Source organism: Cebus imitator, unplaced genomic scaffold (assembly GCF_001604975.1).
Source record: "Cebus imitator isolate Cc_AM_T3 unplaced genomic scaffold, Cebus_imitator-1.0 Scaffold89, whole genome shotgun sequence".
Lineage (NCBI taxonomy): Eukaryota > Metazoa > Chordata > Mammalia > Primates > Cebidae > Cebus > Cebus imitator.
Window position 1 is genome coordinate 1,845,365 of NW_016107404.1, and position 13,403 is coordinate 1,858,767.

Genomic DNA, 13,403 nt, shown 5'->3' on the forward strand with positions numbered 1-13,403 from the left:
TTTTGAGATGGAGTTTCACTCTTGCTGCCCAGGCTGGAATACAATGGCACGATCTCGGCCTCCCAGATCTAAACAATTGTCCTGCCTCAGCCTCCCAAGTAGCTGCGATTACAGGTATGCACCACCACCACCGGCTAATTTTGTTATTTTTAATAAAGACAGGGTTTCTCCATGTTGGTCAGGCTGGTTTTGAACTCCTAACCTCAGGTAATCCGCCTGCCTCAGCCTCCTAAAGTGCTGGGATTACAGGTGTGAGCTACTGTGCTTGGCCAATATTTGTTTTTTTAAAAAAGCTTATGTATCCTAGTGAAGACAGTTCTTTATACAGATAAGCCATATTAAAAAGTCTCCCCCACAAAACAAAGTAATAAAAATCAAAGCCTGTGCTTGCAGCAGCTTTGAAATATAAAAATGCCTGCATTTATGGCTTGTATCTGTTTGTTATTCCAAGACATATTTATTAAAGATAAATACAACCTACCTAAATAAGTCTGCAAAATATTATTAATAGAAGTTTCTCTTTTCCTCCATAGTGAACCATTTTGGTAAGCTTTCAACTGGCCTGCTCCTCCCTTCCCTACAAATGGCACAAGGCTTTAGGTCTTCAATTAAACTTACCAAAAAGCACCAAAGGATTTTTATATCTGTAATATATACTTCATTACACTTAGCATGCTCAAGTACAGATGGTCTCTGGTTTATGATGGTTCAATTTACAATTTCTCCACTTTACAACAGTGTGAAAGCGATACTCATTCAGTAGAAGTCAGTAGGACACTTGCAATGCTGGGCAGTGATATCAAGCCACAGCTCCCAAGGGCAAACAACCTTCACGCTACAGTGCATGATGCTGCCAGATGATTCTGCCCAACTGTAGGCTAATGTAACCGTTCTGAGCACATTTAAGGTGGTGAGGCTAAGCTATGACGATTGGTAGGTTAGGTGTAGTAAATGCATTTTCAATTTATATTCTCAAACTGGATGGGGTTACAGGCATATATCCCTATTATAAACTGAGGGGCAATAGTATTCAGAGTCAAGTCTTTACATGTTAAGCTTCATATTTCTAATTTTAGAACAAGATTTTTTTCACTACTTAAAGGAATTATAAGTGTCAAAAAAAAAAAGCTGTTTCTTTCAAGTAAAGGACTCCTCAAATCACAAGCCCCAACAGAGACTTCAGTTAGTTACACGTTTCATGAAGGGAGTCAAAAAGGAAAATGGTCTCTCCAGCACATGACCAGTTACCCCCAACCCACAGAAGAGAGTCCTCTACTCTGTGATCAACAGTTTGCCTAAAAAAGCTGCTTATGCTGGGCGCAGTGGCTCACGTCTCTAATCCCAGCACTATGGGAGGCTGAGTGAGCAGATCACTTGAGGTCGGGAGTTTGAAACCAGCCTGACCAACATGGAGAAACCCTGTCTCTACTAAAACTACAAAAATTAGCCAGGTGTGGTGGTGCATACCTGTAATCCCAGCTACTCGGGAGGCTGAGGTAAGAGAATTGCTTGAACCCAGGAGGCAAAGGTTGTGCTGAGCTGAGATAGTGCCATTGCACTCCAGCCTGGGCAATAAGAGCAAAACTCAAAAAAAAATAAAATAAAATAAAATAAAATGCTGCTTATGAGATTTTTTTAGTTTTATGGGGGCTCAGAGAAGCCTATGTCCTGCTGTCATCAGCTTAATCCAGGACTGGAATATTCCTTTCTCCTTCAACCTTAATCTAGCCCTCTCCTTCCTCAGCATTAAGTCAGCTCTCTTGTCAACTTCCCCAATTTACCTTAATCCAATCTGTCTTCCAATTTCTTTGTCCTAAGATACAGAAACAGATTTTTGATATTTTCTGTATTTTAGTTATCCTTTAATAATTTCACAGTATAACCTCTTTATCTGACCCCTATGCTACTTTTAATTATGAAATTTTTGAGAAATGTGGCACTAGAACAGTTCTTCTCTAACAATAGTTATATTATGATAGAGTTCATATAAGCTCTCCTATTTTAATATAAAAAACAAAGAAAAGGGTTATTTACATACAATGCAGGAGAAACACCTCAAAAAATATAAATGAGGTATCTGGCTGGGGGCAATGGTAGACAACTACAGGGCCATCTACTCAGAAGGCTGAGGTGGGAGTAATGCTTGAGCACAGGAGTTAAAGACCAACCTAGGAACCTGTCTTTTTTTTTCCCCCCTTTTTTTTTAGACAGGGTCTCACTGTGTCGCCCAGGCTGGAGTATAGGGCATGATCTCAGCTCACTCCAATCTCCATCTCCCAGGTTCAATCAATTCTCCCACCTCAGCCTCCTGAGTAGCTGGGATTACACGTGCATGCTACCATGTCCAGCTAATTTTTGTATTTTTTGGTAGAGACAGGGTTTCACCATGTTGGCCAGGCTGGTTTTGAACTCCTGATCTGAAGCAATGCACCGGCCTCAGCCTCCCAAAGTGCTGGAATTACAGGTGTGAACCATTGCATCTGGCCAAGAATCTGTCTAAAATTTTTAAAAATTAGCCAGGAATGGTGACATGTGCCTGCAATCTCAGCTGTTCAGGAGACTGAGGCAGGAAGACTGCTTGAGCACAGAAGTTTGAGGCTGCAGTGAGCTGAGATCACAACACTGCACTCCAGCATGCGCAACTGGCCTTCCTGTATTTTTATTTTTCAAGTAACCATCTTCCAGAAAAAAAAAAGCAAGCATTCTAACTTTATTTTTCTAAGAGCTCAGAATCTTTTTACCTTTTGAAGCAAGAAGAAGAAGATGTTATTCTTCCATTAAATAGAGCAAATGGGGCCTTCAGAGAATAAAGACATTTATTTAGGACTGGCCAATTACCGTAATTATGCACTTAGCTCTTTCATTTAAAATGAATATGACTTGTTTATCTTTCCCATCTCACCTGGAATAATCTCTGAAATCGAGGATTTGGGATTTTGGTGGTTGGAAACATGTCTTCAAGGGTGTTTGTCTTCTCATCTTTCTTTGCCAAGCTCATGGAGTCAATCAAAGCATCAACAGCATTCAACTGTGCCTCTTAAAAATAAACAGAGAAGCAGAAAGAAAAATTATTATTTCTATTATTCTCCACTAAAACAAATGCTTTCTATGTATAGCTATCCACAGCAATACTGGCAGGTTATACAGTCCTAGCCCTGCCAAAGTATTCTCTATCTATGCACATATTTAATCCAAGTCTTGATTTTCTTTGCCATGAAAAGATCTTGACTGATTGATTAGATTCCAGTTCTACCATTCAGTGAACCTTTGACAATGGAGTATCAGATGAAAAGCAAGAGAGTTTGTTTCAGAGGAATACAGCCATATAAAAACCAATCTCTCTATGGAGACTGGAACAAAGTATTTAGTATCCATCGAGCTAATATTTTAAAAACTAATAATTAGCTAAAGAAGACAAACATTAAAAAGAAAAAAAAATCTCTGATAATGAAGCATAAGCCTTGTAAGGACTTAATACAACTTTTATCAGAGTACAGCACCTTAACAGGAAGACACCATTGGATCAGAGTGAACTTACTCCTTCACAATTTACCGAGGCAGAATGAGCTTCCATGACACTAATCACACCTGCATACATGTCTTACCCTATTCCTTTTAAACCCTCAAGCTCCATGAGAGCAGAAATATGACATCCTCTTTCCTTAGGTCTCTCCTAATACCTAACAGAAAGCAAGTGCTCCTCAATAAAAATCTACCCCATCAATAAAAATGGCACAGGCCAAAGCAATATGGATAAAAGGCAAAAATACTTCTGCCTAAACTACCGTGTGTAACTTTCATTTTGCTGGTTCACACAGCAGTTTAGCTGCTGAACCTCAGGTACTATTTTTGGAACACTGGCAGTCATCAAAGGTGGAAAAGAGTAAGCAGTTCCTAAAGTACATTATAGGGGCTGGGCACAGTGGCTCACACCTGTAATCCCAGCACTGTGGATGCCAGCACTTTGGGAGGCCAAGGTGGGTGGATCACGAAGTCAGGAGTTCAAGACCAGCCTGACTAACATGGTGAAACTCCATCTCTAAAAACAATACAAAATTATCTGGGCGCAGTAGTGTGCGCCTGCAGTCCCAGCTACTTGGGAGGTTTAGGCAGGAGGATTGCTTGAGCCAGAATTGGCTGTGTCCCCAGCCAAATCTCAACCTGATTATATCTCCCAGAATTCCCATGTGTTGTGGAAGGGACCCAGGGGGAGGTAATTGAATCAGCGTGGACCGGTCTTTCCCATGCTATTCCCACGGTAGTGAATAAGTCTTCTTCACTATCGGATCATGGGTTTATCAAGGGTTTCTGCTTTTGCTTCTTCCTCATTTTCTTTCGTCACCACTACGTAAGAAGTGCCTTTCACCTCCCACCATGATTCTGAGGCTTCCCTAGCCATGTGGAACTATAAGTCCAATTAAACCTCTTTTTCTTCCCAGTCTTGGGTATGTCTTTATCAGCAGCGTGAAATGGACTTATACACATGGAGTTTGAGGCTGGAGTGAGCTATGATCACACTACTGCAATCCAGCTGGGTCATAGAGCAAGACCCTTTCTCAAACAAACAAACCATTAAATCAAATATTCTACTCATTTAAATTTTGGAATTATCAGGAAGTAGACAGAGAGTAATACTATAACACAGTGGCAACTTCTATACACTCAGGTCCATGCCTACCTCCACCGTGATGCAGACTCATTTATTTATAGAAGGAAGGTAAAGACACAGGCCCTAGGGACCCATCTGATTCTTGGCCTTTTTACAGCATACTACTCCCAAAGGGTCTAGCCAAAATAACAGAAAGAATTGAGTTCCAAGACTCACTTCACAATTCCCTAATCCTGTATTAACACAGACGGTGCATTTAAACTTGTAAACTAAAACATCTACTCATTATTTGTTGTTCTTTTTGGTATATTTTCTACTTCTGCTCACTACTATGTTTTATAATAACTGTTTTAAATGATAGGCTCTCTACAAGACTGGACCTGTGGCTGTAAGAATCATTCTGTATAGCACCATGACATTTGCAGCCAGATGCTCAATAAGGTCCTTTCTCATCAAGCCTGAAGTAACTCCTAAAAGCCAGAAATCAGTAACAATGAGACTTGGACTGTTGCAGCAAACTATAAAAACAGGTCAAAGAGAAAAGTTAATCTTCAGCACTGTCACTTTTCATTTCAAAGCTACATCAGATCTTATGCAGAACACTAAAGCCAAAGGTTTCATACTGCTCAGATTAACTTTGGCAGGGGTAAGCTCTGCTCACCACTAGAGATGGACATCCATTACCATCAAAGTCCCCCCTAGGTACACGCTCCAAGGCAAAACCTAGACAGTGTTTGGCGAGTCTAGGGCAAACCTATCCCTACTACTGGTAAAACACCAAGTAAACCACCTTCACTGTGTGTGAGTGTATGATTGGAAATCCAACTAATCGCACCCTGTAAACACCTGGCCCGAACCAACAACTGCAGGCAGTTAACTGCCCAAGAACAGTGTGTGCAGAGACAATGAGTGATCTAAATGGAAACAAACTCACCAGTGGGAGCGTATTTCTTACTGTTTTTCAAGGATGAAAACATGTATTGCCGCAAGTCTTCCATGAAAGGCAGCTGCACATACACCAAACACTAATGAGAAAGAAAGGGGGTAAAAACAGAAAAGACCAAATTAATGAAAAAATACAAAACTGATCCCCAATTCTGTCAAAGTGGCGTAACAGAAATATTTCAAAAGTTAGACAGCCAATTCTGGTACATGAAAAGTAAAGTGTTTTGACGTCTGCTATTGGCTGTTCATGACTGCAAACAGTATAAAGAACATTAAACATAAGAGAAATGTGTAAAAGAATGACTCCTAAAGGACTGCTATAAATTGCATGACCAATATAACACATGAGAAGACTGGGGTCATCAGAAGGTGACCTGGAAGTCAAGATAGGTGCCTTCTCTTTCCAGTAGGTTCTCTAAGACAGAGGAAACAGTAAGGAATTTCGAGCTGTATTTTACATAGGAGAGCCCTAAATAAACTGTTTCACAAGGATCACAACAAAACCACATCCTCAACCTTTATTCACAATTCTCATTTGTAAAATGAAGGTAATTTCTCTTTCCATTTGGTTTCAGCAAGTCAAAAAGGATGAGAACCAAAAAGGCCATGGTGAACCTTTATTGATTAGATTCTTCTAATTTAAAAAGATTTCCATAATACTTAATAAAAAGAGTCTAATAATACTTTACAATTATGTATACTTTTTGCTCTAACTGAAAGTGTGGTTCACAGACCAGTATCAGCATTTCTCGGGAGAAACAGAGAATCTGGGCCCTACCTCAGAACCACAAAATCAGAATCTGCATTTTAACAAGATCCCCAAGTAATGACTATGCACATTAACAGCTGAGAAACACTGCTTAGAATAAAGGAACTGAAGGAAAAAAATAACATTAAGACTTTGGGTTTTACCTCATAGTTATGTTTGATATGAGGAAAAGCCACGCCGACTTGAGGATTAGCTCTTTTGTCATAAGCATATCGAACTATAGCCACCATGTCTAAGTCGTTCAAAGCATGAATCAGGGAGGAGAGTGCAACTGCTGCTGCCTGGTAAGAAAGATGGATGTATTAACGTATAGTCAACATGTGAGAGTTTTCACAACAGAACTAAATACTTGAAGACTGTTATTTGCTTTCTTTCCATTACACACACACACACACACACACACACACACACACACACACACACACACACTCACTCTTTAGGTGCCCCCCAAGAGGAACTGAACACACTTGCTTTGATTACATTTACTGCAACTCTTCCGGGACTTAACCTCATTAACTAAATCCTCTGTCTTACTGCCCCAACCTTCCTTCTCTAAATTTATATCCTTACCCTAAAAATAAACTCATCTCAGCTCTTCTAAACAAAATCCTTTCTTTGTACCTCCCTCTCCATAAACTGCTATCAGTATCTTTCCTGTCTTGACCTCTAAATTTCATAAAGTAATAGTCATGCTGTTTCTACTGCTTAGAGCATAATTATTCTTTAGTCTAGTCCAGCTACTGCCCCACTACCTTACTGAAATTCTCCGTTGAAGTCGCCCATCACCTCCTAATTGCCAACTCCTTGGTTCCCAATTATTTTGTGTAACAGGAGCATCTCACCATTCTGCTATCTCTATACTTTCCCCTTCCTTGGTTTCAGAAATGACATTCTCCCCTGATTGTTCTCTTTTCCCCATCCATTTTCAAATTCTACTTTAGGCCTTTCCTCCTCTTACTCAAAAACTCTGAGTTGATCAATCAAAAATCTATACACTCATTTTTTAAATTCTCCTAAGATCTACACTTAGATTGCCTACTACCTGGTGGATATCTAACATGGCATCCTCAGGTATCTCAAACTGTTCAGAATGAACTGTTCACATTCACCACAATAAAACTAAAACCTATACTTACTATCTTTCCCCCTCATTCTCCTCTGGGATTCCCTATGTCCATGAACATCATCACCGAATCAACCAAACTGGAAACCTCAGTCTTTGATAATGTCACCACACCATTCTCATCCTTCATTTTTTTTTTTTTTGAGATAGAGTCTTACTCTATCCCCAAGGCTGGAGTACAGTGGTACAGTCTCAGCTCACTGAAGTTTCTGTGTCCCAGGTTCAAGCAATTCTTATGCCTCTTGCATACCAAGCAGCTGGAATTACAGGCACATGGCATTGTACCCAACTAACTTTGCATTTTTCATAGAGATAGGGTTTTGCCATGTTGCCCAGACTAGTCTCAAACTCCTGACCTCAAGTGATCCACCCACCTTGGCCTGTCAAAATGCTGGGATTACAGGCATGAGCCGCCATGTCCGGCCTCATCCCTTACCTTTAAGTGTTCACGAAACTCTACCAATTCTATTTCTATACTGTCTGTCAAGTCCATCTCTTTCCTCATAGCCTCCTCTGTTCACAGAGCTCATCATGTCACTCCCTTTCAGTGGGTCCTCTATTCTGGTCTCACTGAGATGATCACTGATTTGAGGCAAGACTCATACTTGGCCTTTGCTCATACCAGTTCCTCCTAGCTAGAATGCTCCTTACTAATCTCTGGCTCTCCAGCTTCTAATCTTTTCTTAAGGCTTAGTAAATTGATACCCTCTCCATTTCAAATTTACCTTGGTCAGCTCTCTCTCTGCAGAACTCCCAAAACACTACGTACTTTTCTCAGTATCATGGTTAACTCTACCAAAGTTAAAAACCTATGACCTCTCAGCCATGCTGCTGTAAAAACAAAACAAACAAAAAACCTATGACCTCAAGACCTGGCCATTAGAATTCTGTACAGATTTCACAGGTTAAAAACCTATGACCTCTCAGCCATGCTGCTGTAAAAACAAAACAAACAAACAAACAAAAAACCTATGACCTCAAGACCTGCCCATTAGAATCCTGTACAGATTTCATAACAAAATCATTACTTTTTCAGTTCAATTCAAAGATTCTTTTACTTAGTGCCTATTCTTTGCCAGGCACTATCTTGAGCCCTGTGAAAAAACAAAGATGAGTCCTTGACCTCACTGAGCTAATACATTCTTTATTAGCAGAAATGAGCTATGTAGCAAATACGGAACATTTTTGTTTGATAGTTTTTATTTGTGTGTCTTTGACAGAACCAATTAGGACATTTAAAAGAAGGAAGGGGCCAGGCCTGGTGGCTCACACCTGTCATCTCAGCACTTTGGGAGGCTGAGGTGGGTGGATAACCTGAGGTCAGGAGTTCAAGACTAGCCTGGACAACAAGGTGAAACCCAGTCTCTACCAAAAATACAAAAATTAGCTGGGTGTGGTGGCAGGCGCCTGCAATCCCAGCTACTTGGGAGGCTGAGACAGGAGAATAGCTTGAATCCAGGAGGCGGAGGTTGCAGTGAGCTGAGACTGTGCCACTGCAGCCTGGGCAACAAAAAGCAAAACTCCAACCCCCCTAAAAAAAAGGGAAGATGGGGCTGTGAATGACTGCTACATGATAAGACAATACTACACCCATGTATAACTCAACTAAAGCTCCATTTCCTTCCTTTCTTTTCTCCCCCTTGTTTTCTACACCCAGTGCAAATCAGCACATAAAAGTATATTCTCAATACAAGAAATTATATGGTAATGACAAGAGAAAACTTTTTTAAAGGGAATTATCCAAAGAATCAGAATATTTGAGCTAAAAAACCCAACAGTATTCATGTAGTTGTGCATGTGACTCGTGGTGATAAAGACTCTTCTTGTAAACTTACAGAAATGGAGATCTGACAATCTTACAAGAAAACTATCCATTTGGAGACAGTAATCCTTGTTGACAAAATAATTCTTCAGCTTGAACAAAAACCAGCACCTGCTGTTTGCAGTTCAGCCCTCTGATATGAAGCAGTTTAATTTCTATTCTACAGGATAATTCTCCAAATGCATGAAGAATGCTATTATGTCTGTCATCCCTCCTACTCCCCCGCCTACCTACACAAGTCGTCTCCAGGCATTTTTTTTTTTTTTTTAACTGGGAGTCCTCATATGACATCGTTTCCTTACTCTCTTGCTTATCTCATAAGCTCTAATTAGGCATTATCATTTTCTGACTGCATCAAAAACTAACACTAGAGAGCATCCCTTTGCCATTAGGAGATAAATTTTTTTTTCCTTAGTTACCTCAAAGTGATCCTATGAAATACAGAAATTAGTGTTTGTATAAGGCCAGATTTGAATCACGAAATCCACAAGGCTGCCATTAGCTAGCAAGTCTACTTAATTATCCAACATGTGTGTCTCAACACAGCTTTGTGATTCCTGACTGCATAGCCAGCAAGTCTCAAGAAGTCATCAGAATGTTCTTTGTGTAAGAACAATAGTGGAAGTTAAAAATTCAGCAGAAGCCAGGAAATGGTGGTGCACACCTGTAGTTCCAGCTAACTGGGAAAACAGAGGTGGGAGGATCACTTGAGCCCGGGAGTTCCAGGCCAGCCTGGGAAACCTAATGAGATACTGTCTCTTAAATAACAAAATGAAATAAAACTTCAGCTAAGTCGTGGTTTGACAGTATCTACCAGACTTACACGATTCCCTACAGGATTTGATTCAGGAGAAATCCATAAACTAGGATTCTCAAATTTGAAGATTCATGTATGCTAATATTGTGCTCTAATAATTCATTCAGTACAGGGTAGAAGCCAAACATTTTCTTCTCTTAACTGTTCTGAGATAATAATGGAATACCCATCCACTACATCAGCAACCAGCTACCTTCCAGAAGTGAGTAGAAAAAGAGAACTATACTAGTTATACCACCAGCCTGCCCCCACCCCAAACAAGCCTTCTACATCCAGTTAATTAATTGCAAATGCAAAAACTTCAGGAACTTGGAAACCTGCATAAGGTGACTTAAAGAGACAGTAGATTGCAATCTCCCAGTTTACATCAATAGCTCCAAGAAAAGTTACTTGTGACTTGGAGATCAAATAGAAAATATTTACATAAAGGGCAGATGCGAGCGTAGAATGCTGCAGTCATGGGCTGTTAGAGAAAAACTAGGCTGAAAACAGAGTATCTTGGCGAGGCATGAAACAAGTGCCGAGAAAGGAATAGTGGAAAGATACCTTTCTTCAATGACAAAAGCAGTCTAGCGAGTCACTGAAGTGTACATCCAGGATGCTTATGACAACACAAAATGTCAACCTGACCCCGACCCTCCTTAATATTTGACTGCGAAATTCCCATACCTAAATGCAGTTGTTCAAAATGTTTTTAATGCTTCCTTGGTCTCCATGTCATCGGGTCTTGTGCTCATGCTAACACAAACTCATTTACCATTTCTCCATTTTCAGTTAAAGATTAGTGGATTTTCCCACTCCTACTGCAAGAGTTCATGTCACTTTAAACTATAAAAGCCCCAAACAAAACGCTTTCATAAAATTACAATCCAATTCTGTAGCACTACCTCAAAGATCTGCTGCCAACTCACCTCATCATCTCTTGCTGCAAAGACCTTTAGAACTTGATTTCCCATGAAGAATCTTCTCTGAACCTACAAGAGTAAGAGAGGAAAAGAATTGGTTTTGATCCAAAATAAGTAATATGTATAACCATAATGCTACATATTGCTAAGAAATTCCATTCCAAATCCTCTTACTGAAAAACATTCACAGATACTAAAAACATCTTATTACCTGAAGTTCAATTCAACTCAACACAACAAATACCTGAGCACGTGTCCAACATTGCCTGAGTACTATAAACACAACAGTGAACAGAATATAATCCTGCCCTTGAGGAGCTTCAATAGATAAATATGAAATTAACTGCAGTGCAGTAGTACAGTCCAGGGTTACATGGTGATCTAATGGCACATAAGGAGGGCACCAAGCCCGGTCATGAGGGATCAGGGAAGGTTTCTGCAAATGGTGACACCTAAGTCAAGACTTGAAAGGACAAATAGGAACTAAGAGAAAAGTCTGGGCACAAGCATTCCAGGCAGGGAAAATAGTATGAATAGTAGTCTGGAGTGCTGTAAAACCACAGTACATTTTGGAAACTGCTCTTGTAGTAGTACAGTGCCACTGTGTGAGGGGAGAGGTGAAAAATTACAGAGATTAGCAAAGATCAATCAGATCATGAAGTCTCCTAAGAACAAAAGTTAAGTGGTTTGCATTTCCTCCTAAGAGTTGTGATGCGGCACTGATAATTAGTAAAGGGGCCTGAGTGAAGAATTAGAGGGAAAGGGTTGAAAGCAAGAGAAATTAAATAAAAAATAAGGACTACATGTCTCTCCCCACACCCTCTTAAATTCAATTAACTTATCTAGCACAGTATCAAGAGGGGTCAAGACAGCTCTACTAATATCAGATTAGAAAACGAGTATTGAAGAGTTCTGAAAATCATAACCACCTGCACTTATCTACCAAGATCAACTTCTGTCTGATCCATGAAATCTGGAGCCTGGGGTTTATTTTTAAGAACACACCATGTGCTGTATTGGGCAGTGTTTCTCATGCATTTTTATGCCCTCTCTTCTCTAGAGTTAACACATTATGAGCACTTTCACCATAACAGCAATTCAAGACTGAGTCTCAAAAGGTACGAGGATTAGGCCTACGTAATTTACATACCCCTCATCTCCACTTCCATTCCCCAATGAAAAACCATCCTATTATTTTTAGTTTGCTAGACTCATACACATTTACTTAACAGCTCTGAACCTCAATTTCCTAATGTATAAAATACATAGCATGGCAACACTAACCCTCAGACTACATTTTAGAAAAATTAAAAGGGAAAAAAATGACGCTCAGCCAGGCGCAGTGGCTCATGCCTGTAACCCCAGCAGTTTGGAAGGCCGAGGCAGGTGGATCACCTGAGGTCAGGAGTTCGAGGCCAATCTGAGTAACATGGTGAAACTCCATCTCTACTAAAAATACAAAAATTGGCTGGGCTTGGTGGTGGGCGCCTGTCATCCCAGCTACTCGGGAGGCTGAGACAGGAGAACAGCTTGAAACCAGGAGGCGGAGGTTGCAGTGAGCTGAGATCATGCCACTGCACTCCAGCCTGGGCAACAAGAAGAAAACTGTAACTTAAAAAATAATAAATAAATAAAATGGCCAATCAGAAGCACACCATTTCAAGTAACAGGAAAAAGCTCATTATTTTGTTCACAATTGTACCTGAGAAGATTTACAAAATCCCAAAACAGAGAAGCACTTCCCCTCCGATTTATATTTCATTTGTTCCTCATCCACTTTAGAGAAAGGAACTATATCACTTCCATAGCGGAACCCTGGAAAAAAAGAGAAGAGCATCTGTTAAGCATATGGGGCCTCATTTTCTTCAAGCTGAAATTAGCTCTGCGCATACATTAACAATACACGCACATGCCAGAGCAAGCCTCCATCTTCCATTCCCTGGAATCAGATTACTGCCTCTTGTGATCAATGGTGAAAAAGCAGCAGCAGATACACAAACCACATATACAATACAGAGACGATTAAAATCTAATTACATTTTTTAAAGTAGCATCTTTTGCAATCTAGTTACCTTAATGATTACCCAGCCTAAAAGAAAAAATGTGGCAAATGTAATGTACTAGTTAGTCTCCAAAGATAAACCATGGTTGACTAAAGTACAGCACGATTTCTAAACATAAGAACGCATTATTCAGAAACCTAGAGACCCACAGAGAAAAATGCCCGCAGGAAATTTTCAGAACAAAATGTTCTCAAAAATGCATGCTGTTGATATGCAATGCCTGACAGAAGAATCTAAAACTCTTCCGTTTGGAAACATTCAATTGATAAGTTGCATATTTTTCTATATTTAAATTTATTTTATTTCCGGGATTTGATTGTACTTTTTTTCTTTTTAATTACACAGGATAT

At 39.9% G+C, this 13,403-nt stretch overlaps 1 protein-coding gene across 1 annotated transcript in view; it reads right to left on the reverse strand.

The window, feature by feature from the left end:
• Nucleotides 1-13,403, reverse strand: part of XRCC5 (X-ray repair cross complementing 5) — a 99,958-nt gene that overhangs the window by 63,927 nt on the left and 22,628 nt on the right. The window contains exons 9-13 of the mRNA XM_017534951.2: nucleotides 12,693-12,805; nucleotides 10,997-11,059; nucleotides 6,467-6,604; nucleotides 5,544-5,634; nucleotides 2,903-3,036 (exon numbers count right to left, since the gene is read on the reverse strand). Of these exons, the coding sequence (XP_017390440.2) occupies nucleotides 2,903-3,036; nucleotides 5,544-5,634; nucleotides 6,467-6,604; nucleotides 10,997-11,059; nucleotides 12,693-12,805 (539 nt within the window). The remainder of the gene's footprint in view (nucleotides 1-2,902; nucleotides 3,037-5,543; nucleotides 5,635-6,466; nucleotides 6,605-10,996; nucleotides 11,060-12,692; nucleotides 12,806-13,403) is intronic.